General features: G+C 44.2%; 4 protein-coding genes across 8 annotated transcripts; 2 read left to right on the top strand and 2 right to left on the bottom strand.

Annotated features, from left to right (window-relative positions):
- The first annotated feature begins 975 nt into the window (after window positions 1-975).
- LOC137804747 (serine/arginine-rich splicing factor 11-like) lies at window positions 976-8,064 on the top strand. 5 transcript variants are annotated; one of them, XM_068604096.1, is made up of 12 exons: window positions 976-1,273; window positions 2,340-2,473; window positions 5,051-5,166; window positions 5,793-5,873; window positions 5,968-6,005; window positions 6,131-6,264; window positions 6,354-6,432; window positions 6,512-6,634; window positions 6,723-6,812; window positions 6,920-6,985; window positions 7,118-7,313; window positions 7,439-8,064. In XM_068604096.1, exons 1-12 carry the CDS (start codon window positions 1,152-1,154, stop codon window positions 7,628-7,630), a joined length of 1,371 nt encoding a protein of 456 aa, XP_068460197.1. In that variant the 5' UTR covers window positions 976-1,151; the 3' UTR covers window positions 7,631-8,064. The 5 variants fall into 5 exon arrangements, with proteins under 5 accessions (XP_068460197.1, XP_068460206.1, XP_068460235.1 ...); XM_068604105.1 differs by having other exon boundaries at window positions 7,535-8,064; XM_068604134.1 differs by lacking the exon at window positions 976-1,273 and adding an exon at window positions 4,677-4,801.
- Window positions 8,065-8,359: 295 nt separating this feature from the next.
- LOC137804741 (ankyrin repeat domain-containing protein 13C-like) lies at window positions 8,360-16,543 on the bottom strand. Its single transcript, XM_068604082.1, has 13 exons — window positions 15,192-16,543; window positions 15,030-15,071; window positions 14,180-14,284; window positions 12,643-12,728; window positions 12,378-12,423; window positions 12,108-12,174; window positions 11,818-11,962; window positions 11,582-11,713; window positions 11,101-11,262; window positions 10,918-10,997; window positions 10,737-10,835; window positions 9,801-9,901; window positions 8,360-9,703 (listed from the first exon to the last, which is right to left on the bottom strand). The coding sequence occupies exons 1-13, from the start codon at window positions 15,553-15,555 to the stop codon at window positions 9,573-9,575; spliced, it is 1,560 nt and encodes a 519-aa protein (XP_068460183.1). The 5' UTR covers window positions 15,556-16,543; the 3' UTR covers window positions 8,360-9,572.
- Window positions 16,074-17,345, top strand: znf830 (zinc finger protein 830). The gene has a single exon (XM_068604156.1). The coding sequence runs from the start codon at window positions 16,149-16,151 to the stop codon at window positions 17,208-17,210; it is 1,062 nt and encodes a 353-aa protein (XP_068460257.1). The 5' UTR covers window positions 16,074-16,148; the 3' UTR covers window positions 17,211-17,345.
- Window positions 17,346-17,410: 65 nt separating this feature from the next.
- Window positions 17,411-23,094, bottom strand: efcab14 (EF-hand calcium binding domain 14). Its single transcript, XM_068604147.1, has 9 exons — window positions 22,584-23,094; window positions 21,921-22,069; window positions 21,624-21,769; window positions 21,354-21,452; window positions 21,136-21,243; window positions 19,712-19,864; window positions 19,497-19,596; window positions 19,275-19,406; window positions 17,411-18,922 (listed from the first exon to the last, which is right to left on the bottom strand). The coding sequence occupies exons 1-9, from the start codon at window positions 22,757-22,759 to the stop codon at window positions 18,744-18,746; spliced, it is 1,242 nt and encodes a 413-aa protein (XP_068460248.1). The 5' UTR covers window positions 22,760-23,094; the 3' UTR covers window positions 17,411-18,743.
- Between the last annotated feature and the right edge of the window lie 4,404 nt (window positions 23,095-27,498).

A 27,498-nucleotide genomic window follows, 5' to 3' on the forward strand; every position in this document is an offset into this window, starting at 1 on the left:
AATTCAAAGAAAACTTTTGGATTGAGACAAAAATTGGAACTTGGAAGTACCACCACTTTATTCTAGATTAAATAATGGTTTTCTGAAAAAGCACAGCAATAGCATGAGGATCTATTGTGGAACAACAATAACGGTTAATCATCATAACTATTTATAGGCCTTCTTATACAAAATAAGACAGTTGCTCGACACTAATTGGATGAAGTGTGGCCACTTGTTCTTTGGTCTGAAGGCCATAACTTGCTTGTCTCAGTGTGACTATAATCCAGGTGAAAGGATTATGTTTGACGTAGTCTCAAGAACAAACGATGCATTGTTCCTCATGGGAACAAGCACCATTAGTAAAGAGAGAGAGAGAGAGTTTCACCAGAAGCCGTTGTGACGTGGTTTCCCCAGCCAACACATGCAGACTGACCTTAATTAGCAAATACATAACATTGTTATCAAACTCTATGAATCAAAAAAGAAAGGGTTGGTTACTAACTACTCAGTGAGCATGACAGAGGTTTCAGTCAGAGGTCAGTGACCCCAAACAGAGCCAGGACCAATGATTGATTATAAATCAAACGCCCCAATTTTGTCAACCAATTCTAATTTAAAGTGGAGCAAACATGCACGTTATCATCATCATCATCATGGAGGTTGATGCCACATCTCCTTTATGAAAGGAGATAAAACCATGGCAAAGATATAGATGCTCTCATTTCCTGTGCTCTGATTTCACATCCTCGTTCAAAAACAATCTCTCAAAGGAAAGGGAGACCTCTGTTGGTTGTTTGCGGGTCAAAACTTTTCCAACGTTAGTATTATTTAGTGTCGCTTGCGCTGGTGTGCAAGGTCTAATATTAGATCGATAATTCCGAGGAGGCGAAACTAAACACAGCAATAAATCTACATTAATCTGTGAGGTTGTTAGTCCCGTGTTTTCACAGGGGAAGCAGGTCAACTACACGCATGCGCACTTCGTTTCGGAATAACAATATGGCGGCGATATGCTACAGCCTGTTGACGTAGTCGATAGCTAGCTCCTGCCGTTTGTCCGGCAATTTACCTTTAAGCGAGCTGCTTTAACAACACAACTTTAATCCCAGTTTGGTCGTTGACGACGGAGCTTTCTATTTAAACTGGTTTCAGTCCGGGAGGGCGGCGAAATGAATTACACGACCAAGGTGGTCCAGGTGACCAATGTGTCGCCGAGCACAACGTCGGAACAGATGAGGACACTGTTCGGCTTTTTGGGAACTATTGAAGAACTGAAGTTATTTCCACCAGAGTAAGTTAATTGTTTTTGCCAATATAACACCACTATAATGGCTACTAACGTCGCGTATTAGCTATGTGTATGTGTGTTTTCTTGCCTAAACAGGTTGAACCTAGCGAGGCCTAAACACGGGCCTCGCGTGCTAACCTCGACTGCAGCCTCATAACGTGGACGCTTCGTTACCTAAAACCAAGTGGCGCTACACTCGTATTCATCATAGTTTGACTTGATTGTGTCTCTAAACGTGTAACTGCACGCACAGAGAGACGTTTATTTAAGTTGTGATGCATCCTGTGTGTGTAGCTTGTAACGAGAGAAGGGGGAGGGTGGGTGAATGAAAGAGTAGAGGTTTAAATAGAGCAACGAACAACACGCTTCTCGTGTTAAAACAAGTGCTTTGGGTTTTGCTTTCTTCGCAGCAAAAGACAAAGAAGTTCAATAACACAAAGACGAATTAAAACCATCGCAATGAGACGTCACGTCACTCTGGATCTTTAGTTTTCGTTTGTCTCATAATTATAAAACAAAAGATTGCTTAAACAGTCGCAGCGTTGACTCTCTTACTGTTAAACAGCTATTGTAGATTATTGTGCACAACGTTGAATAATAAGGTTGTGCATGAACGGCTATTTATTCATTATTGATTTGTATATGCATACATATACATAGAAAATTGAGCAGCAAATTGACACTTTTCAGAAACAGAAACATTTTGCAATTCCCTCCTTAATAGACTAATAAATCAACAGAAAATAATCGATACAATCGACTTTATATCTGATAATCATAACGTTTTTACTGATTGTTGGTCCTGGCTTTGGTTTTATGGGCAGCAGAGCATCTGTTGTGAGATGAGTTATTTCATGTTTTGAGGGAGTTGTGGCACTGTTGTGTGTAGATATTTTTTTTTAATTTGTTGGAATGACCTAATGAATGCTTAACCTGCATAACAATGTCTGGTTATGATTCAACAACATTACATTCTCGAAAAGATTAGACAAACAAAGACGCATTGTGTAGATGATTGTTTGCACTTTCACGCTCTATAATATCTAATAATACTTCACTTCCTCAACAGTGACTCTCAGATGCCGGTGACATCGCGGGTGTGCTTCGTGAAGTTTGTGGAGCCGGAGTCCGTCGGAGTCTCTCAGCATCTGACTAACACCGTGTTTGTGGACAGAGCGTTGATTGTGGTCCCGTTCGCCGAAGGTTTGTCACGTCATTATTTCCACGTATGAGTGGCCCTTGTTGATTGAATGGCATGAATTGTGGAAATGTAAAAGAGTAAGAAATAAATCGAGGCTTTAACATTAGGGAAGTGCACAAGTCAACTCACCCTGGTCTGTTTATCTGAGATAATATAAACAATATTGATAATTCCATTCCTTCCCATTTTCTATGAGAAGTTCATAAACAGACCTCTATTGTCAGATTGTTGGTATACTGTGGTAGCACATCACATGTCTGTTTTCACCACCAAAATGCAATTCTGTTGATCACCTGGACTGTATTTCTCTGGGCAAATGCATATCAAGCATCATACACATGTTTCTGCCTAAAATAACAATTTGCTCTGTATGTAGACATCGCAGTATACCAAAATCCACTTGACAGACGTTTACAGATTAGGAGTTGAACGTTGCCAAGCGGTGGGCGCCGCAGTGAAGTGAAGTTGTTTAATCTCTTAACCATATGCATTTTATTTTCTCCCCCATATTGGACTATCCTCTGTTAAACTTCTCTCTGTTATTTGTGTGTGTGTGTGTATGTGTGTGTGTGTGATTTTTGTAGTGAAGAAGGCAAAAGCAGCCCCCTCGTTGATGGCTGAAAGTGGTCCTCTGCCTGCCAACAGGGGATTGTAGACATTTGCAAAGGCCAGCAAGCATTCAAGTCCCACCCGCTCTTTTTGTGTCCTCTATTCTTTCTCTGCCTTCTCTTTCCCCTTCCTTCTGTCTAATTATTCTTTTCTAGGTGGTTTAGTTTAAGGTATAAAGGTCAGATAGCAGGGACATAACCTGAAACAGTGCCCATTTTGCATTGATTATCAACACTTCTGAATGCTGCTTTGCCATATTACGGCGAATGCATTTGTTCCTCAACAGATAAGGCTGGTCTATTCTTCATTGTTTTGGTCGTTAACGATCCCATGAAAAGACCAAAAGATCATCAGAGACCAAAAGCCATTTAAAGTACATCATTGAGCTGCACTGTGGGTGACTTTTTTTGTTCAATATGATGAATGCAGGCATTGTAGTGTATTTCCCATCAATGCCGCTGGCTCCACCCTGCAGCTATAAATACTTGCAAGCAGACACCAAATGTGTATTAATCCGCCACTGAAAATAGTCCCCTGCCGATGCACATTTTTAAACTCCTGTATGAGAAACGTTTGTTGTTTGAAGAAATCACTCCGTCTTTTGCATTAATAATCAAATGGTATATTTGTGACCTGTTTATTTCAAGTTTTTCGTGGTACCAAATGAGATTACGGCTGAGAGCAGAAAGTATTGAAATGTTATCGCCAGCTTTATCTTAATATGTAAAATAACTCTTGACAGAAAAAAAAAATCCATCTTGTTATTCTGGGTTTGGTGTTAAAAGCTGACACAAAGACACAAGGTGTTTTTTAATAATTGCTTCATCACACAATGCCCAGGACAACACTGCACATACTTACCCAAATGTGAGCAGCTAATTGTGCGACTTCGCCAAGGAACTTGAGCCTATGATTGGTTATCTTCTATAACAGCCACGTTGTCTTAAGATGCCCACCCAACATGACACGATGTTGGTAAAATATATTCTCTTTAACAGTGGTCTTCTTTTGTTGTTGTGTTTTACAGTTCTTTTTCCTGGCTCAGCCAGTCCTGTAAACCAGGCCCTGCTGAAAATACCATCCAACAGTTTTGTCTCCTGCAGAAATTTCTCTCTTCAGTGTGCTCCAATATTTACATGTTGTCATTGTTGTGTGTCTGTATTTACGTCATGTCTTTTTTGTGAAAGAGTTGTTTTTTGGGGAGGGGAGGGGGTGGATTTTGATTGTGAGATGATTATGAGGTGTTTATATTTGTCTAATTTGGCATAAAAAAGACAATCAGTGGCAAAATGCAAATAAAGATGATGCAAGTATTTTTTTAATTGGACTGGTAGCGCTGATCGACCAAAACCAGTCAACACCTGCCTGGGTTTGGTTGATTGACGCAGTGGCAGGTAAGGATACTAGAATAATGATGTGCAGCAGACGCGCTACCCACCCTGAATTCTGCTATTGTCATTTAGTACATACCACTATATGCTCTGACATTTTGTGTTTTTGGTAAGTAAACACTGATAGCTTGTATAGTGTTCTTGCCAAATCCCTAAAATTCTCTCTGTTGTGTGTGTATCTCGATTTTTCTCTGTGTGCTTTTAGTAGCGACGCCGCCAGCGTGAGTCGCTTGTTTCAGTAAACGTCTTAATGAAAATTGAGGGCTCACCCAACTGGAGAAGCAGCTGTGCTTGCTAACGTTTGGTTCATGACTTAAAAAACACTTTCAGGTGATATATTCTTGGCAGTGTTCATTTGGAGTAGTGTGATTTATCTTCCAGCAATAGTCAAGTCACTGCAATGATTTATGTTGAATTCAGGGAACTCTGATCTGTAAGGTAACCCATTGTGTTGAACCTAATTTGAGGAATTTGCAGTGTGAAGACTTTTTTTTTTTCTTTGTCTTTTCCAAAGTGTCTTCTCTGTAGTGTGTGTGGGGATGTCGTTCTCTCCTAATGCCCGCTTTTATTTTTCTGTAGGCTCTATTCCTGATGAGGCTAAAGCTTTGTCACTGTTGGCGCCGGCAAACGCTGTTGCAGGAATACTGCCGGGAGGAGGACTTCTTCCGACACCCAATCCCATGTCCAATCAAGGGGTAAGCCTCACACTTATCTGGATAATGAAGAAGAGATTCCTCGTTGTATAAAATGTAAGCGGTGGTAGTGAATCACAGCGGTGCGCTGTGCTTTCTACCCAGAAATCCCGCTCCAGATTATTTGAAATCATAATTTATTAGCTGTTGGCATGCAGATGCAGGAATGCCGCGAAACATCCAATTATCATTCATAATCCATTTTAATTTAGCAGTGTTGCCACAAAGTCCATTTGGTAGCAGTTCTGCGCGGTCATTCTTAACGTGGTCATTCTTGACGTAGTTATTCTTGACGTGGTCATTCTTGACCGTGGAAACAGTAGTTTGCAGCGTTGTTTCATCACAAGGTCCGTTTGCATTATTCCTTTATCAAAGAAAACAAGAAATTTGAGTTTACCAGTTGGTGGCTGACGAATAAAGGCAAATTGTGGGCAAAAAGTGGTAATTTTTCAGTTTGTGTGGTCATTTGTGGGTAATGTATTTCGTGTGATGGTGATTTGGAACTGAAAGAGTGAACACGTGGCCGCCCCATCTGTCAAAATCTGGAAACTATTGATATTGATGCCAGTTTGAAGAACACAAACCGATCTCAACAAATATGCACGTGTGCGTTTTTGTTTTTGTTCCAGATGGGAGGAAACCCTTTCGGTGTTCCCAACATGGACGCAATGGCAGCTTTTGGATTCCCAGGAGCTAACATGAACCCACAGGTGAGCGGTTTTCCAAAACCTGGAAAGCTAAACATGCAGTATATTTGATTATTCAACAAACCTTTTGCTATAACATTTATTTATTTTTTCCCAGGCGGCCGACCAGCTGTTAAAGTTCATGACGGATCCAAAGTAAGTTGTCGTAAAGAAGCTCCTTTGTGCCTGAATTCAATGCTAAATTACAGAGTAAAGAAAATCAATGTGCAGATGAGTTTGTTGTAACGATGAGTCGACTAACTAATGATTCTTTTGTTCAGACTGAATCCTTTGGCTGCGGGCTTGAACCTCAGCGCAAGCCTGAAGGCCGACGCTTCTAATAAAGAAATCGAAGAGGCCATGAAGAGAGTCAGAGAGGCCCAGTCGCTCATTTCTGCTGCCATTGAACCTGGAAGTAAGTGCACTTGTCTGTTTCCAAAAGGTCCTTTTTTGTACGTTGAATCTTGAGAATACTTAGCCAGTTCTGTTCCTTCTCTCCCGCAGATAAGGAAACCAAAAAGAAGCACTCTCGCAGTCGGTCCAGGTCCAGGAGGAGGAGGTCCAGATCACGTTCCAGACACAGGTGACGACCGTTTAGTTCATGTGAAGAGGTGAAGATGCTTTTTCGCTGCACGGGACTGACGTTAAATGTCTGGTCGCAGGCGAACCAGGAGCCGATCGCGACGCCGATCGAACTCTAGGAACAAGCGGCGCTCCAAAAGCCCTCGTAGGAGACACACCGACTCCAGCAGAGACCAAAGCAGGCGATCTCCCAGCAGATCCAGGTGGGGTTAGCTGCAGACGCCGCTTCACGGCGAACGATGGCTTTAAGATGCATTTGAAGCCCGTCTGAGATCTTAAATGTGTCCACAGAGATAGAAAGAAAGAAGACTCGGGGAGGAGAAGATCCAAAACGCCGCCAAAAAGCTACAGCACAGCCAGGAGATCACACAGCGGGGACCGGTGAGGGAGCGAGGGGCAGACTCAAATATTAGAAATGCTAACTTTTGTATCGCACCTCCCAAATCTTCTGTTTGTTTTTTTTAAGTAGTCTGCTTTCTGTCCCGCAGGAGACGCAGGAAAAGTCGAAGCCATAGCCGATCCCCACCCAAAAAGAGGTCTCCGTCTCCACGAAGGTTGGTGTGGAATATTTGTCTTCTCACAACGCGATCCACAACCAAAATGCTCAAATCTGGATTCTTTTGGTCCAAACAAAGCAAATGTCCTTTGTGGCTTGACTTTTTTTTTCCCTCTCCAACCTTCCGCAGACACAAGAAGGAAAAGAAGCGGGACAAGGAACGGGACAAGGACCGCAAGAGTGAAAGAGGTCGCGAGGAACCGGAACGCGAACGCTCCCCCAGCAAGAAAAAGAAAAGCAAGGACAAAGAACGAGAGCGGGAGAGGGAGCGAGAGAGGGAGAGAGAGCGGGAGAGGAAGTCGGACGGAGACAAAGCAGACGTTAAGGTCGGTACAGAACGTTTTCGCACGCAGCCTTCACTGTTTTACCGCGAGCGCTGCTGTTCTGGTGTAAACTAAACTGCGTCTCCTCGTGCTTTACACTGTCACATCCGTTGGCTTTCCTTTCATAGGTCACCAGAGATTATGATGAGGAAGAACAAGGCTATGACAGCGGGAAGGAGCGACAGAACAGGAAGGGTTCTGACGACTCTGCTTTGTCTCCTCAGTCTGTAGAAGGTAACGGCACATCGCGGCCTGTGAAGCAGGCCAAAGTTAACGGAGCCGACGATCACCACGAAGAGGACATGGATGTCAGCGATTAAGTCTCTTTGTCCCTCAGTTTTGGTTGTAAACATGTTACGACTTTTTTTGTTTTTTCCCTTTCCCGCCCTCCGGGGTAAATCTAAAAAATGTGAAGTGAGCAATTGTATTGATTTTTCTCACAGAAGAGTCGTCCACTCTTTTTGCCCGATGTCACCGTCACATTGCTTTCAAAGTACCCACACGCTTTGTTTTTGTTTTTTTCCTCTACAAACGTAGTCGGTTAAAACTGGAAGTAGGCTTTGCTTTCCTTGAGCTTGTGTTGTCAGGTTTTGTCCCTTTTTCACATATTGTATCTTTTCCATTTTTGTTTAGTGTCGTGGCGTGTTGTTCTCTCCCCCTCCTCGAAACAGTTCAATTCATTCGTTTCTTGTCATTTGGAAGTGTTGATTGTTTTATCAAGGATTTCTTTTATAATAAAGCCTATTCGGGAGAACCAAGATGTCAAATTGTTATAAAGTACACTAACAAGACAAAGCAGTTAACTTGACATTTAATAAGTGGAAAAACATTTTTGTATCTTTAGTTAAAAAAATGTGGGTGTAAGTGTTTATTTTATGTAAAATTGAACAATCAAATTTGAAAATCAGTTCCCTGGAGTGATGCAGGAAGTATTTTATTATTGCCATAAAGCCGTCTCACTGAAACGCGTTAACGCGCTGCAGTCCTGTGAAGCAACATTCAGTACAACGTGGAACACTGCTTCCTTTAAGATACTTGCACAAAGTCAGTTTAAACATGATGCTGGTGCTTTATTTAAAGGGAAGTGAAGTAGGTATGGTTGCAGTACATGTAAACTGAAGCGAGAGGCAACTCAATGCATCCGATTTATTCCCCATCTGGACATTTTTTTTGGAGGATATCCAGCAATATCGATGTCACAGTTTAAGTTTACTCGCCTTTTGGATTTAAAAAAAGAAACGGAACAAATATGCGCAGACTAACATCAAGGAGATATCTTTATAAGCACAAACAAAAAGGGTCTTCCAAAGTGTCGGTGTAACAGTTCAACTTCTCCCCGTTTAACCTTGAAAACCAAAATGACAAAACGTTCAGCGACTACAGCTGAAAGATGCATGTGAACCAGTCGGCCAGCGCAGCCAAAGCATGCCTTAAATATATTAATATCAGTGCAGAATTAAACTAAGAACAGTTCACCTGATAAAACTCCCCCCTCCCTCATCTGGGTTCTTCAATACACACACACACACACACAAACCCTCGGTACGCTACAATGATCCACTCGCGCCGAGCACAGACTATCACGACGGCCGAGAGGTAACGAGAGCTGACCTGAAGACGCAGGACGTCCTGCGCGGGGAGCGGCGGCGTGATATCCGACTGTTGATGTCCCCCAGCCGGTTAAAACATTCGTACGGACTGGAAATGTATTGCTACACAGTGTTTCACTCCTTTTGAGTTCATATATATATTGATATATATATTATAAATGAGTAAGCTCAGTTTAAGGATATAGCTATATATTTTTTTCGGATGAATTACAGACGAGACGAGAAACATTTACAGATGTCAGTGCGGTTATGAAGGAGAGCTCAGTAATCAGTCCTTGGAGATGAGGAGATAATAGATATTAAAATAGTGATGATGATGTTGATGATGATGAAGAGTCCAGGCTGTGTCTTCTGACAGCTCTCACAGGAAACAACGGCAGCACGTCGTCCTGCTCGGGCGGGGAACAGCGAGTGCGATGACGATCGCTCGTTCCACGAGGAAACAACTGCCGATATGCGTCTACATGTGAGATGGCGCTCTGGAACATCCGCTTTGGATCCTTCAGCAAGAATGAACAATAACCGATCAGTAAAACCAGTTCCCTTTTTTTTTCTTAAACGGATAATATATATAGGAATAAAACAATACAGGATTCCTCTTTTTTTGTTGTCTCAAACAGATAAGCGGTTTGTGTCAGACGTGTTTTCCAGGTCAGAGGTCGGGGAAGCGACTGGGATCTTCTTTGTACTCGGCCGGGATGACGAACGTCGATTCTTCAAATTTGTCGTAGCGGAATTCCTGAAACGTGACGGTCGCTGTGATCGTGGGGAAGACGGGGATGTCTGCGATGGAGAAAAAAAGCACGAGATTGGCAAAAAACAACGGTAGTCTGCGCTCGCCCGCTCGCGGGGAACGCGGGAGGTCGGCAGGCACACGTACCCAGTTTGACGGGAAACCCCGGAGGAAGCTTCATCTGGACAAACTCCCGGAGTTTGTTGAAGTGCTTGAACGGGGCGATGACCTCCAGCACGTTTAGTAACCTGGAGGAAGGAGGAGGAAAAGAGGGTCAGAGGTTTGCTTTTGCGGCCTTTTCGTTTTCCCCAAAATCCAAACAAATTAAGAGGACTAGGTCAAATTGCAATTTGAGATCTTGAGGGGAGCTGCAACAATCAAATCCATTAAACTAACCGCAAACCCCTTTCCATGAACACGGGTTCTTGCACCGATGACCTTTCTCTCTCTCGGAGCAATCAATGGTCGTTTAAAAGTAGTGCTGTGACTGACACTTCCATTGCCGGACTAAAAAGAAAGCTTATGTGGATGGATAACCACCAGAGGGAAAAGATTACAGTTTCAATGAAAAATAATGAGGCCATCGTGTCGCCATTACAGCGTTTGTCCACCAGAGAGCAGATGTCCTGCGTCCTGAACATCTTTAATAACTTAATTAAAATGGATTCTTGTTTTTTTTAAAAAAAAGAAAAAAGTCAGGCAATATATTGTTATTGGCTTTTTAAAAGATTTGTTTATCAGCCTTTTGACCTTTTAAAGGTCAGGCTCTAATATCTACACTGATAAATGTTAGCTGAAGCAAATGCCACATGAAGAAAGGCACGAAAGATAATCATTTTTAATGAGATAATAATGTCATAATTCCCCTTTAGCACATTCAAAACTCTGACATATTTATTCTTCCATCCTCTCATCAGCACCCCCTCCCCCCCCGCCCCCTTTCTCACCCCAAAAAACAACCGTCATCCACCTGATCTGCATTATTTCATCGCTCGTTCCTAAAAATCCAGAGAGTGTATCCATCCCGCATCCAGCGGGGCTTCGCGACTACGATCTGAAGGAGGACGGGGGGGATGTACTCACGACTCGATGCCCAGAGGGAAATCCTGGCTCATGGCTACGTTGGCTTTGAAGTTCTTCTTGCTTTCTTTACAGACGAGATCTCTGCCGAGATGAGGCGGCCTGGAAGACAGACGCGCAAAAGACTTTTGACGAGGAACGCCCCCGATTTTAAATCTCCTAATTTGCGATACGAGGTACTTACTTTCCTTGCTCTGCAGAGATGTACTCTTCCCAAGAAATGGTGTTGGGTGCTGGAGCTGTGAGGGACAGCCGTCTCGCGGGCTGCGGACACGCAAGTATCGGTTGAGCGGCGTATTCACGGTCATCAGGCGACCATTACTATCTACCATGAAGGCCCGAGCAATGATTGGTTCCTTTCTCTTACCTCAAAGTTCTGTTCACTGATGCTGCCGCCTTTACTCAAGCTCTCCATGATGGCTTTGTTCCTCAGGATGTCCTCCTCGCTCAGGTGCTCTCGCCGCTTCCGGGACTCCAGCACCAGGCCGTTCACGGCGTAGAAGTCGGCCAGGAAGTTCCCGATCCTCTCCTGCGCAGAAACACAGGCAGGTTGTTTGGGTTGTTTCCATTCTGTGAATTATTCAATGCGGCTGCTGGTTTCTTTAAATAAAAAAAAAACGTGCCGACGGTGCGGCCGGAGGGCAGGACTGTACCGACTCCTCAGAAGACAAAAAGAAATGTCTACATTTTACAGCTCTCATCTCGAAACGTTGCTGCGAAGCAACATGATGGATATTTTATTTGGCTTTGATGCCCGATCGGGCTATTCGAAAGACCCACTGTGAACACTCTGTATTTCTCCGTCTGGTGACGTGTTGTAGTGAGCAGTTCCTCCCATAAAAACCCACCGTTTTATCCTCTCTGAACAGCCAGCCGATCTGACTGCGCGAGAAGGAGATGGACTTGGTGGACAGAGTCGCCGAGTAGACGTCGCTGCTCATCAGAATGTCCACCTCCTCCTCGGTCTCCATCTCCGACTCCTGCGCAGGGAGACAATGGCGGTTTCGCGTTAAACAAGCCGATGACGGCGGTGTGAGACAGAGGGAGCCTTGGTCGTAACCGCCTCGCTCGCTCGCTCGCTCACCTCGTGGTGTATTCTTTGGTACACCTTCGCTTCATTGTCCAGGACCACAAAGGTCTGGGAGGGCGCGGCCTCGCCGGTGAAGATGAAGCTGAGGTCCCCGCGCTGACACTTCATGTCAGTGAAGTCTATGAGAGTGGTGTCGAGCCTAAAGAGAGAGGAGAGGGAGTGTGTGACAATTGTTTCGTCCTACTTTTTAGATCTAAAAGAAGTCCTCGACCTGGATGTCGGCGGCAACGTGCTTAAAAAAAAAACCACAGAGAATTAGATTGTCTCTCGCAGGACACTTTTACCTGATGTTGAGCCCCTGCTTGTAGATTTTACAGGCATCAGATGGCAGCATCCGGGACAGCAAAGGCACTAAACACAGGAGAGAGTGTCAATAACTGATATTCAGTCTAGGTTTTGCATTTGAGGAAAAAAAAAAACCCACTCATTTATCTTGAACACAATCCTTGAACTTGTGTCATCGATTATCAATGTTGTACTAATTGTTCAGAGTTTGTAAGGTAAAGAACTTTTTTTTTTTACTTTTTGTGTGTCTGTGAAGTCTAAAAACTCACCCCAGCTCTGAAAGTCCCAATGCAGCTCCAGATAAAAGTCACCGAGCTACAGAAAAAGACACAAACACGTCGAACTGAGTGATTTAACTCATGCATTAAAACTTCACGGGTCAGAAAAAAAAAAGTCCAGCACAGAGAAGATCTCCCCATCGTGCATTTTTAGCAGTTAATATTTATACTCTCGGACAGAAAAGCAGTCAGTTATGCAAACTGAAGCCTGCAGAGACTTGTGAAACTCCAGCGACGCTAACTTGAGTCTGCTCACCTCTTTGAGCGCGTTCAGTAACTTCGGCCTCTTGTCCTCCACGCTCTCCCTGGACTGCTGCTTCAGCTTCCGCAGTATTGCCGTGACTGAGGAAACAAGGACGAGGAAGAAAACAACGTCAATGTCTTAACCTTCCCGTTTGAGTGACGCTGAACGAGGTACGCGACTTGTACCTCCCACCAGTCTGACTGGAGTATTGATAGAACTGGTCGAAGGCAGATGTATTGACGGTCACATGACTGCGCTGATGTAACTGAGACGCAACGGAAACGTTGGACGGCGCTGAGCAGAGAAGTGCTGATGAGGCGCCTCGCTGCAGCTCGTCATCTCTCACACACACACAGACACACACGGAGCTGCTGACGCAATGTGCACATGTGGAAAAGCGACGACGCGACCGCGGCGTCTTACGGTGAAACGCGGCAAAGCCAAGCGTTTGATATCGTGCGCGGCTCGTCCTTCACGCTACGCGACGGCCAGCTGTGTGAGATGCATTTTTATTCGTGGTGTCTTTCTTTGCGTGTCCTTGCTGGTGTTGGTGGTGTGGATGTACCCAGCCTCCACCCCCTCCTCTCTTTTCAGCCCCACGAGTGCTGTGACCTTCTCGCGGTCCCAGTCCCACGCCAGCCTGCCTCAGCAGCACCGGAGACCCACGGCGCATACTAACAAGGTTGAGGGTCGCTGCTCAAAGCGCCGAGCCTCGCAGCCTCCATCACAGACGGACTGGGATGCTGGAAACTTACAGTTAGGTTATCGTTAAAGGCCCCCCCCCAAAAAAAAAGCGATAACAGAAACAGGTCAGCTCAGCTTTGTCACACACGAAAAAAAGAACAGATTAAAGATGTATTATTTTGTTCTTTTTTTCTTAGACGCTAGTCTAGCCTTTCATATTTTCTATTATCTTTAGTTAAGTATCCCAAATTCACATTACATTTAAAAAAAAAAAGAGCAGTGGATTCACCCCGAAGGCATTAGCCGGTGCCTCTCACGTGGCATTTGACTGGTTCTCACTGGACGAGGGCTCTAAAAGCAGCGGCGGCATCATTAAGCAGGAGAGTGGCCGGGCTGTAAGCCGAGCGCTTCCTAACACTAAGCCACCGTGCCGGCTGCGCTCCAGCCCATCTGGATGACGAGTGCTCACAGAAAATCCCCACTTTTTAGCTTTTTAGCCGGAGCGACCGGGTGGCCGTCTGTAAACAATTATAAGTGACGTTCCTTCAAGCGCTCAGACAGGCGCCCTCCCCCCTCCACACGTTCACAATTTCCCTCTTCATTAGGAAACGACACTGAGTTGGGAACGCAAGAATCCAGCTAGATATAATATTTACTGAACACACCACCAAGTTTTTACCAATACTGCTCCAATGTTATCACTCATACAGAGAGCGTTTACTACATGATGACCAGAGACTAAAGCAGACACCAGCAGGAAGCCATCATACATACATCGACCCTTCAGACGGGCCGCCCTGAGCTTTACTGTAAGAACAGCGAGTGTGACCTCAAACCCGATTAGAGCGACGTTAACGTAACTCACTCATTTGCCGGTCGCCGTAGCTGATGGCTTCTGCCAGAGGGCTCCATCCCTGCGCATTCTTTATCTTGACGGGAGCGTTGTGGGCCAGCAGGAGGAGGGCGCATTCTGAAACACAAACCACAGACCACAGTCAAAACGGGATTTCGTCTAAAGTTGTTTTGAGCAGCCGTGCCAAATACAAAAAAAGGTAAATGTGAAAATTTTGCTATTGAAGTCAGCATCAACATGACCACTTGTGTAGCGGAGGTGAGATACTTTTTCCCCTTTCTTCCTAATCACACTTTTGCTTTGCGCAGTTTCTCAGCAGAGAGACGATGTTGTGTATTGTACAAATTGTAAAAACCATAATTTATGACTATGGCCTATATAATTGACTGGCATAAGGAAGTATCTATTTCCTCACACGTTGCATGACATCCTTAATCGATTTCTCCCATGTGTTGTAGAATATTAACCAATCAGGACGGTGGTATACACTGCAGAGGTCAGAAAAGACACGACGGTTCTGTGCTCAACCCGAGACTGCTAATTTACCGTGTGAGGAGATCTCTTTGTTTATTTTGGGTTAATCCTCTGCATTTAGTTTAATATGATATATGGCTTCTCTGGCTTCCTCCCACAGACCAAAGACATGCAGCTGAGGTTAATCGGAGACTCTAAATTACCTGTGGGTGTGAATGTGAGTGTGAATGGTTGTCTGCCTCTACATGTGCCCTGCGATAAACTGGTGAACTCTGCCTTCGCCTAATGTCAGCTGGGATCGGCTCCAGCGGCCCTAAATAGGATAAGCGGTTTGGATAATGGAATGGGAAGAAAGCAAATACTATATATATGAATAAATCAGTATTACCTTTGTGGCCCATCATCACAGCCAGGTGAAGAGGTGTGTTCCCTGAAAGAGAAACACGTAAAGATGATCTCCCAATTTAATTAATACCACCATCACTAACTCTGCATGTGATGAGAGAGGCCTGCTGACGTGCTGCATTTAAAGCAATTAACTCAAACCCACCATGCACATCTTTCTGAGTGATGCTGTGGGTCCTGATGAGAGAGGAGAGCCGACGCACATCCTCCTTGAACACGCACTCGTGGACGGGGAACTCCAAGTCCTCGCTCGTCAGGATGATCGGGTTCTTGTTGCTGTCCACGGTGTCCACCGAGGAGGGGTTTCCGTTGATGTTGTTCTCGTTGTGTTGTTGTTGTTGTTGCTGCTGCTGCAGAGTCGAGGTTTTGGCAGCTTTCTGAAAAACCTTGTTGGACTTGAAATGGTTGTCGGTCCCGTTGGAGGTCTCGTCGTACGCGTCCGTTATCTCCTCGTTCTTGTTGGGTTTGTTGTGGTCCTTCCGGACGGCGCGTATCTTCTCCCCCGTCATGGTGACGTCCCCGTTCACCAAATTAACCTTATTGCGCTAATTTAGGATACTCCTTGCATTAATCGGATATGAAACAAATAAAAGCTTCTTCGCAATTAAGTGGACAACGGCGAGGCCTCCTAGCAGCTTTGCTTGGTCGCTTCTCCGTTATCCAAAACAGCAGTACACCTGCTGCTCCGAGCAAACCTTCGCTAGCGAGCCCACAATAAAGAAACGAGTATGGAGGGTGCGGCGATGAAATCACAAAATAATGCTAAACATAACAGAACACACGCCCAATTAACAGACAGATAATAATTAAAGAATAATGATAAAACGACTACATCGTTGTCGTTACCGTTCGTGTGATCTACGCCGTGTTTCGGTTCAGTTTGCTTTGCGGCAAAATGTCAGGCGGACGACTGGACGCTACAATAAACCCCCTGAGCTAACAGCTCTGCTAGCGGTAAGTCTCGCGATACTATCCTTCGACGCGCAGCTCGAACGCGAGTTCGTGACGTTTACGTCATCTTCATGAGACGCGTTTTTTTTATACTTCGTCGCAAAGTAAGAAAGTAGCTAGCTAGCGAGGCTGCGTTGTTTTGTTTTCGAGAATGTCGTCCTCAAAGAAGGGGAAGAAAGTTGTGAATCAAGAGGAACTCCGGCGCTTGATGAGACAAAAACAAAGGCAGACAACAGACAAGAAGCGCGTCGAGTCTCCTTTTGCTAAATACAACAGCCTCGAGCACCTCAGTTGTGTCTTGTGCAATGTGCAAGTTAAGTCCGAACTGCTGTGGCCGGCGCATGTTCTCGGAAAACAGCATAAAGAGAAAGTTGCCGACCTGAAGGGAGGAAAGAGTCAAGCGGTGGTGGCACCACTGATTCTACCGGTGAAGAGGAAAGCACCGGACAACAAGGACGCGGACGGCAAGAGGGTGAAACCCTCGGCGGGAGAAGGTCAGTCCGCGTCGTCGGGGCTGCCGGCAGATTTCTTTGAGAAACCCAGCAACAAGGGAACCGTTTCTACTGGTAAATCTGCTGGTTTGAGTTTGTTGGCTGGAGTTTATGATGATGATGATGAAAATAATAGTGATGGTGGTGAAGAACGTGCCAAAGAAGCGGGTCCGGCAGGAACCACAACTCCCGGTGCGAAAGAGACCGAAGCTGCAGGACTCCCCGATGACTTCTTTGACAGCTCCCTCCCGTCCGCACCTGCCATCTCCCACTCGGGGTCCATCCTGAAAGCGGACGTGCAGGAGAAGAGCGCGGAGAAGAAGGAAAACACCGCCGAGGCGCTGCCGGAGGGCTTCTTCGACGACCCGGTGAGGGACGCCAAAGTGCGCAACGTCGACGCGCCAAAGGACCAAATGGACAAGGAGTGGGACGAGTTTCAGAAGGAGATCCGACAGGTCAACACGAAATCGGACGCCATCGTGGCGGAGGACGACGAGGAGGGCCGCATCGAACGGCAGATCGACGAAATCGACGAACAAATCGAGTGTTACAAGCGAGTGGAAGTGCTGAGAGACAAACGGGACGTGGTGAAGAGCAAAGTTCTGCCCAGCGAGGAGAGTATGGAGGTAGATGCCAGCGACGAGGAGGAAGAGGAGGAGGACGAAGAGGAGCTGCTGGGGCTTCTGGCCCGGGACTGGAGGGCGAAAGGGGCACTGGCTTAAGTCTCTCCCCAGCTCATGCATACAACTAGTCTGTGTCTCCGTCTGTCTGCAATTGTAAATATGTTTAACGCCTCTTTGACACATCTTTTGGTATATTTCAGACTGTGATTAAATGTGATGCTGCGTTATTGTGAACCACTGTTTGGACAAGATTTCTCAGTTTGTGACTTTAAGTAACCAGATTGACCCACAAATCAGACCCTGTTTTAACTTTGTTTATTCATTGGTGCTCACACAGAAAAACACATTCATAAAATGTCCCAAGTACAGCAGCAGCAGGTCATCTGTCACAATGGCCAAAGCTGTTACATTGTCTTGCAAAAACAAGTAGTCGACTATGTTTAGTTTATAAATAATGTGTTCATGTTACATTATGAGCAACATGCAAATTACAACGCAATCATTTTAAAAAATGTACAAGATTAAGACCGTAAAGAAAATTTGAACAACCCCGATTTCCCCCGCCCCCTTCACAAGAATTTCTGAGAATACATTTTTACAGAGTACAACAATGTTTTCAGTATGACAAATTTATTACATAAATACACCATTATTAAGCCCATAAAAATGGAATAAAATGAATCAAGTAAAGATTGATGGTCAGTGCTTCTTGTACTACCTGTTACACATTGGGAGCTATAGGTTTGCTTTCCGTCTACTGCAATTTTAAACAAGCAATGTCTGTCATTTTGTTATTGCTACATATGCATCATGAGTTACCACTTCAAAACAATGATTCAAAGTGTTCATAGCCCTTCAAAACGTGTAGAACTGAAAGCTGCAAAAAAAAACAAAAAACTAAAAGCATACAGAAACTAAATCAGAATGTAGCAACTAACTGAAAATGAATGAGAAAAAACACTGAGCAGAAAGAAATCTGAAACTTTGAGCCTAGAAAGGAACATATATAAATCATCTCTTATGCTCAATTATGCATTTCAGTTAAATTAGGAAGCTGACTAAAAACTAAACAAACCACTCACAAAAAAAGTTGCTAGTAATAATTTGTTAACTTCCCTAAAATTCTATCTCCGCTTCTATAAATACAAAGAGTTGCTCCAGGTGTTAATGAGTGGAGAAGTAGACTGATAATGTTAAGCTAAATACACAAAAATATGACAGACTGGTAACAAAATAGAAAGGAAAAAAAAGGTGCCGTTAACTTAACTTAAATCTCAGACTTAACTAGTCTGAGATTTGAGGGTGGAAAACAGGATTAAAAAATAATTCACAATTCCCACGGTTTATTTCCTGTAAACTATGGAATTAGCTAAAATAAGAGCCGGACTATTCTGCATACGGATACTTGCACGGATGAATGAAAAACTGTAAGATGATGTGTTGAAACAGACCAGAGAAGGGGACATGGAGGGGGGTGAGTATGGGGCATGCCAGCGCCACTGTTCCACAATCGGTATGATAAATATTCTGTTCAAAAAAGTGCAGCAATTTACGGAAAAGGGTCAGGAACTTCAAACTCCCAGACCCCCGCCGGGAGTTCAATACTGTTCACTGCTGTCAGCGATCATGTGCTCACAAACCTACAGCAGCTCTCAGCTCCATCAGGGAGTACCTCTGGTTTCCATCGCTGTCGAAACACTCCATGGTGCGAGCGTCGGGAGTCGACGTTCGAAATACTTTCCTCATGCCGCGGTAGTTCAATCCGAGGGAGCTGCGTCCAACACCTTCCTGCTGGAAGATGTCTTCCAAGTCTGAAAACAAATAGATTTCATTCAGAAATGTACAACAACAGAAAAACGGTTCGTCTACAAGGTCAATGCACTCCTGTTATGGCACTTATTTGCTTTCTTAGAAATGGGGGACACAGCAAGCTTGGCGCCGTCTGAAGGTGAAAATCCTCCAACCGTCAAGAGTACGCCGGCCCTCACCTGTTTGTAGGCGAAGTTGCCAGGCAACCAGTGAAGATTTTACATCCCGCCGCCTTACATTTTCTCGAAGATGAGAGCCATTTGCAAGACAGCGAATATATGCATCCTTCCAAAATGTTAAACTATTCCTTCAGTGAATGCTGACGAATAAAGAAAGGGGATCGGCAGTGTGCACCTTTCAGAGAGCTGACTCCAGGCAGGAACAACCTCTTTGGGCATGTTGCCTCAGCATTCCTCTTGGAGCGGTTTGAAGCCGTGAAACGTGGGCGTCTGCTCGCCTGAGGCTCCGTCAGTGGTGCGGACACCTCTGTGGAAATAAAGGGTGGAAAAAAACATATGTAAATGTAGTATGGGGGGCAAAGAAACAGGGCGCCGTGAACTGCGTCATCGTGTCTACCTTGCACATCCCCAGTTGTCGCCTTGGTTGTCGTCGTTTCTTTCGCCGCATCGGTTGCTGGATTTCCGCTGCTGAGTTTCGCTGCGTCACTGTTCTTTGACTGTAAAGCAGATCAAGAGGTGAAACGTCAAATGCATTACGTTGTCCGTTACCGCCGAGGCCTGCGGTAACCAGGTGTGTGCTTGTGCTACGGTGCGACGCTTCGCATTACTCACGCTTTGCTTGGACCCGTTCTCTAATGACGACACTCTCTGCTGAAGCTCTGCAACCGTAGAGAGGAGGACGTGGATGTGCTCATCAGTCTGCGTATGATGCAGCTCCTCTGTCTTGTTTGCCTCACTTACTGCTTTTCTCAGTTCTGTGATGTCCTATCATACAAAAAACCACAATGTAAAGCAACAAGCAGTTTACCGATTGATGAGATTTGACTTTTAGAAATCCCGTTAATCCAAAGTTTATATAATATAGAATAGTGTATGATTATTTGTCGATCCTCTTTGGCATCCTATTTCTCTTGTGTATAAAAAAGAAAAAAGGCAGAGGAAACATTCTGCAGTTGCCTCAGATATTTGACCTAGTTTCACACAGCAAACTAAAGCATTCAGGCTCCCAAAATAGATTGGCACTTGTTCCATGAATTATGAATGAAAGCCCGACGCATGGATCCAAGAAATGACAGGACCTTCTTGGCCCGGCGGCTGTGTCAATGTAAGCCTGGCAAGAACGGAAAAAAACATTTGTGAACGCGAGGTTAAACAAATAAACAAATGAATCGGGCAGTGGCAAAGTTTGCGGCGGCTTCTGGTTCACAGTCGCGTCGCGGTTGAGCAGATCGCCCGAACTTTCCATCCACAGAATCATCCCGGCCATATTGAAAAGGACATTCGCATCGATTCAGAGTGCAAACATATGTGCAGAAGCAACACTACGGCTTGGAACTGAGCAGTGGTGCATTAGAAACCAGCTCGCACAAGTTATTCCACTTGAGCAAAATGTACTGTGAACTCATTTTATAACCACCGCGCCCCATACGTTCGTGCATAAATATTAAATGAGAAAAGCAGCCTCCAGCTATATTTGCAGTGTGCGAAGAGATGTTAATAAAAAAAAAAGACCAGCCGTCAAACAGAATAAGTGAAATCTAACTTTGACCCGTGAAAAAAAACAGGGGCTCTGCTCGTGAGAAAAACGCTCGCAGCCCCTGTACGCTTCATAAGAAGGGCCGTAGCTTCAGCTTCCTCTGTGATGATTGTCATCTGCCCAGAACACTGCATTGACATTTCAGTTGTTGAGACGTACAGTTTTAAAAATCCTTCTGACAGGCGATCCTCTTTAACTATTCAGCTTCTCATTCATTCATGGTCCCTGTTGAATGGGAGTCAAAAGTGTTGCATCATCCCGAGATAAAAAAAGACCATTGAATGTATTCAAACTTGATGTGTAAAAATGACAGAATAAAGGATTTAATAAAGTCAATATATACCAAACAAATGTGAAATTGTGTGAGTGAAAGCCTCCACAATATTCCCAGGGCAAGCATGTGTATTTAAAGCTATAGAAGACTCGAATAGACCATTTAATTTGACCATGTTATTATATCAAATCAGCTGCTCGGTGTAAAAATAAGTGATGAATTTACCAGAGTCTTCTTCAACTCTTCCCCTTTCTTCTGATTTTCCAGCGCAGCCTGCATCGTCTGCACATCGTGCTGCACGCTTGTGAGTGTGCTTCCAATTGTAGCAACGCTCTGGAAGAGAAAGATCACTCTGTAAGGTCCATTTTGAATGTACAACAAGTACAATATCGAAAGATTCTCAATCGCATTCCTCCCTTTATTCCTTTTTGCTGCATCTCTACCTTTTGAAGCTCTTCAACTGTAGCGGGAAGGCTGACTAAGTCAGCAGCTGACTTCAAGTTGGCCTTCAAATGGTTCACTGCAGAGTCCAGCAAACTGATCTGCAGGAGTAAAATGATACAGAATATTCAGTGACACCTCTTACTCAGAATTAACATTCTATTTAGAAAACGTGTATGGCCGATGCTGCAGGTCTAGATATTCTCCGCCACTTGAGATCTGGTTGGCGTGTGTCAAATGATGGGCAACAAAAAAAACAAAAAACGACTGACCTTTCTGTTCATTTCTGTGAGGTTAGACCAGAGCTTGCTCAACCCCTTATCCCCGTTTTCAATGTCGTCGATCTTCCTGTCCTTGTTTTTCAGGTCCTCACTTAATTTGGGTATTTCACTGGACGACACCTTCTGGCTGGATTCCACTGTTACAAAAGCATTGCAGTAAGTTGAAAGCAGTTATGAAGACAAAAGGTTGGCATGTGTGACTGGGATATTAAATGTTTAAGGGTTGGAGCGGTTAGCTTTTTATGACCCATCACAAGGTAACTGTGTGTGTGGGACAGTGAGTCTTACTGCTGTGCAGCTTTTCTTTCAGTGAGTCCAGATCTTCTTTCAGGGCAATCTGCATCCATATGAGTCCTGCGCAGGCCATGACGCAGGCAGCAAGTATGATGAACAGAAACAAGGGGTAGCACACGTTGCAGCACTGCGTGTAGCTTCTCCTGTAAAGAGAAGCGACGTGGTAATGTTATTACACGACAACTGCAGCCCCTTTTCATTATTAACGAAGGAGGTATTTTCAAAAGACTGCGTTCTTCTGTGTCAAAGGGTTACAGGGAAATAATGGGCCTCGAAATATGCAAACAATAATCATGGTGGACGTAGTATTTCTGATAAATAACAATGTGTCATTCGACTCGTGGTACGTGGTCTGGTTAAAAAAAAGATGCCTGCAACCTAATAATCTGTAGAAGTAGTGTTCAATTCATCTTAAAAGAAACAATCACACCATAGTTGTAAAAACAGATAACCAACATGATGACCTATAGACAAAAACAAACCTGAATACACTCAGTTCCTGCGTAGCTGCGACAATTGTACTTTACTTCAAATTTTCTTTGGAAACGTAACGACAGTTTTCTGCAGCACGTTAATGACGTCAATGTATTAAAACACACACACACGGCTACCACCTCCCAGAGCACGACACAACGTTACTAAACGGATTAAACTCACTTCCCCGCGTTAGCTCCGGCGCTCATGCCGTTGAACTCGTCGTCGTCCGAGCTGGAGTCGGACTCGGAGTCCGGTGGCTCGGTGCGGAGCAGTCGGTGACCTGACCCCTTTTTGGTCTTCTTCCTCTTGCTGTCCCCGAGTCCGATAAGGGCGTTTAGCTCCTTTCTTTTCTTCATCTTCTTCTGAGGGGTCAGCGAACCCGCCGAGCCCGAGTTAAACCCCGCAAAATCCAAAGTTTTGTCCAGTTTGGTGGATGTTGTCGTTGAAACGTAGCGGCTAAAGCTAACTTCAGTGCTCTACTTGCTAGCTTGGATTTCAACAACGCAACGTCGCTAACGTACGCGAAAATGTCGGCCTTCGCCGGTTGGTGAGCAAATCATACATAGAAATGTTCAACAGCTCACTGGCATTGCGTTACTCTCCCTAAATGCTTCTGGGAAATAAAATACAATCGGAATACGCGGCTCTGTATTTCTGTATTTCCAGCAATCTGTCCTGCTTGCCTGTATTGTCTGGGCGGGGCTTCGAACTAACCTCTTAGCTGATTGGTTGAACGAGCGGCTACAACTTCCGGTTCTCCGTGCTGTCAGGTAGCGACACAGAGCGCGACACCCCCCCCCCCCCTCCAAACAACCAGTTTTCATCGACGATGCAGAAAGTCAAGAACAACGTAAGTAAGTCGAATTAGCAAAAGCTGAAAATGCAATGTGGATATGTTGAGAGAAATGTTCTTATTTAGCTGGAGACAATGCGAACAGTTAATTGTGAGCAACTGGATAACAATTAATGACTAAGGTATGAAAGCCCATTTTTGGCACTGTGATGAAAAAAATAAAGATCCTGTAAGTCATTATAATGAGATACTATCTCCTAATTATGACTTACTATCTCATAATTATGACTTAGCGTCTCATAATTATGATATATGAGATAATCTCTTAATTATGTAATAGTAAGTCCATATCAAGTCATACTTATGAGATAATTATTCGTTGCTACGTCATTATTTTTAGATAGTATCTCATTATAATGACTATGCCTTATAATGACAGGTTCTTTATTTTGTCGTCACAGTTGCGTGAATGGGCTTCTATACTAATGTGATTTGAAACAATATGATAACAGCTGGATATACCGTGGTAGCTACACCACAGTGTATGTGTCAATGCTTTTTACAAACACAGTCTGGTGCCCATTGGTTAGTTCCAAGCCGTAGTCTGTACCCATGTAAATTTGTATCTCATGTCCCCCTTTAAAATGTAATTCCATTTACTGTATTTATCTTTATTTTGGGGTCTCACACTTCGTTATAGTCGGTTTAATTTTTTTTCCTCTAAGCCGTTATTCTGCTAAATAGAATAGCAAGGTGAGTCAAGAGGCAAATTTCAAGGTCGAGGGAAATGATCCAAAAGAAAAGTAGGCTGTGTAATTTTTATCTTCATCTCTTTACATTTTTTCCTTTCAGCAGTATTTGTTTGTTTTTTAAGTCGTTTTACACATTTCCGTTGCCCACATTAATGATTCTGAGCAAGGACGTTTTACACAACATTGTTGGTAATTGGAACATCACGCTGATTATTTTATGGGATTTACCATATGTTTGGCTTATTGTGTTTGATAATATTAGAACATGTCCTTATTGATATAATGATAATGACCTCAACCACAATAACAGCCCTGATCAGAGCATATTGGTGCGGAGAGGAGACAATTTATCTTCATTATCAATCAATCTGTGGATTATTCGGCAATCTGAATTCGTGCCAGAGCCCGGAGGGATGTCTTCATTGCCCGTTTTATCCAAAACCTGCTCATTAGACATTGATATGAATCAGAAAAAAAGTGATACCATTTGGCTTCATTTGTTTACTGATAAAGAAACCAAACATGGAATCAACAACCCCAAAATTTCTGTAATTTTTTTGTCCATTGACAAAGTGATGATTTGACAGATTGTTGTAGCTCTAATTTGCACATTTGTAGCTTGCGTATTGTTACATCTATTTCTAATTCTGCTCTTCCAGCGGGGGTCCGGCGGAAATCCAGCAGACCTGGAGCGCTATTGGGCCGACTCAGCAAGACGCATGGACTGAGTCGGGGCAGGGTCTCTGCACGCTGGCCTTCAGCTCTTTTTCATGGAAAACGGACTCCCACTGGCCGGCTGCTGGCTTTGAAAATATGCTCCTTTATGTGCCACCCCCCCCCTTCCCCATACTACTGCAGCACAATACTACTAATAATCACACTGAATGGAAACCTCCACACTGGACCAGTGTACTAACTCACAAAGGAGCTGGGATGCTCCTCAGCATCTCAGTATGAATTTGGTTATTAAGTTGCAGGAGACGAGGCCCACCGCTGATGCTTTATCATCTCCAGAAAAGAGTTCCACGAGGCGACGCTTGTCAGTTCACAATAACGGCGCCGGTGCCCACCCACACAACTGCGAAGCTCCTGCTGTAGTTGCACGGGGTGTGCGTTAAACTGCGAGGCAGCGACTGTATTGTTTTGAATGCATTTACCGCGAAGCTAAAATTCAATCGGAGGCCGATCTTCGCTCGGAACACCTGGTGACGGGACAAGCGTCACGCTGAGGGCCTGTGAAGACCCCCGCCGGCACGAGGCCACGAATCAAAGCGTCAGAAGGTTGTTTCATCCCTCCGCTGGAGTCTCAGTTTGTTTTTTTTTTCATTCGGGGTTAAGACTGAAAGGATGACACTTCAACTCCAGCCTCCCTCACATCTGCAGCCACGAGGTAGGTGAGCATCACGCATTATTAGCCGGCGACTGATTTCTACAACAAAAACAAAAAAATCCCACTTGTTTTCACACTTTGTTCACGACGGGGGGTTCCTCGTCTTCTCACCAGGAGTGATTTCTGTAGCTGTCGGTCAGGGAGCCGCCTCCGGTGCTGTCAGGGAATGTAAATAGTGGCGGCATGATGGGAAATACTGAATAGAATTGACTGCTAATTGAAGGCTTTCATCTGACATGGCAGGCTGTGTGAATACAGATTATCATCAGTTGGAAGCAGGGACGCCGTTTGAATACCAATTTCTCTCGCCAGGCGTTTTATTAATTTATTTTTTTACCGTTTATTTAAAATCTTTCAACCGTTATGTTGGATGACTCAACTGTGGTACATCATGATCGTCTCCTCGTGAAATACACGCCAGCTGGCAGATGAAATAGAGCGTTCAGGCCTTTTTCAAAACGGTGACACATGCTTGAACTTGTGAACTTCCTCTCTGACAGCGGCGGACTGATGCGTTATTAGGAGACAAACACGTCGATTACAGCAAAGCTCAAAGGTTGTTTTTTTTGTAATCACTTTCTTTGTAATGACTGTCGTGTGCATGTGCCCCTCTAGCATCTGTAACTCAATGAACGGTCATATTTCCATACCTTAAATTGCCATCAACTGAAGCTGTTGCTTAAAGAACTTAAAACCTTTTGTGATTTTAAGTTGACCTTTTGGAAACCGTGTGTGAAAATCCACACAGTGGAGTGGTGGCAAATGAATGGCACAGTTATTTGACTGAAACTCCTTCCTAACAGGCCAAGGCTTTTGATTTATTGTGATTTTGCTTGCAGATTCTGATTCTTTAGGTCCTAATCTTTTAACTAAAGGTGTCTTATTGACGCTCCAGGAGGCATTTTTGGGGAATCTGGCTCATATCATGATGGATGTTCATAGTTACGATCAAAATATCTTTTGAAATGTTGGTTTTTTTTGCAGATATAAATTTGTTTCCCAAGACTTTGCTGAATCAATACATACAATAAACACAAGTATTGGAGTTAATTTGGGGTTCCTACGACGACTCAAACACAGAGTAAAAACCCTCAAACACAGGAAAAAGGAGGTGTGGAGCTAACATTGGCTCCACAGTTTTTAACGTCTTCCTTTGAAGAAACTACAGCTCCAGTGAAAAAGAAAGCGCAGCCGTGCAGGTGTTCTTGCTTCATCCTGATCCTGGTTTCATCTCCGCTTATAGAACTCGTCAACAATCTCTTCTGAGGTCATTTTTCAACTTCCTCGTCTGTTATCACAAAGCCAGAGCTCGCCACGGCTCATGAACTCGCCTCTTCTGTCGAGCCGTGACCAACGTCCAGGGCTTTTCTGACGTTTGTTAAATGACGCTGAACAGCACATCTATACTGGAAGATATCCAGATAAATATCATGTAAAACAAGCTCGAAACAAGGTGACGTTTGTTTTTTTTTGGAGCTTGGTGGGCATTGTTTCCAGGCATTGAAAAGAAGTACAATGTCTTGAAAAGAGCCATGTTAACGTTCTCCTATTTTCCTTTTAGCTGAGAATGAACTACGAGGCTGTCGGTCAAACGCCTTTTGGAATCAGACTTCCACAGAGAGGAGCGTGTTAGTCCGTCATACACAGAGAAATATCAGAGAAAAAACAGCTGGATCCTCACTGGAAAAACAGTGTACATATTCCGGGTCTGTGATGCCACGGGGCCCAAACAGACTCACGTTGGGGGAAAGAGACGTCTGCTACTCAGAAGATAATTTCCTTTTGAGGTGACTCAACTTCCCAGTACAACACTTGAAGTGTTGTTTGAATCCTTAGGTCCTACAAGTTGTAAAACGCACTCCAAAGTCTGTTTTTTTTCTCCTTCCGATCACGTGAACGAGCCCAAGAACGAGGCTGCGAGGACGCGAAGGAGCGCTAGAAGATCTGGTATCGGGTATTTTCCTCCACACTTTTCTTGTTGCTTCCTGAGCCACTGAGCAAGGAAACCAGTTGTCTTTATACACTGATGGATTTCCCCCCAACCTTGGCTGTGATTGTTGCTTATTTATTCATGAATATTTAAAGAAACGTTGTGTAGCATTTAGGGCAGAAATCCAATACGATATTAAGTGTTTTCATTACTTCAGAGTGAATTTGCCG

Source organism: Clinocottus analis, unplaced genomic scaffold (genome assembly GCF_023055335.1).
Source record: "Clinocottus analis isolate CAN_PGR_092001 unplaced genomic scaffold, fCliAna1.0.p SCAF_11, whole genome shotgun sequence".
Lineage (NCBI taxonomy): Eukaryota > Metazoa > Chordata > Actinopteri > Perciformes > Cottidae > Clinocottus > Clinocottus analis.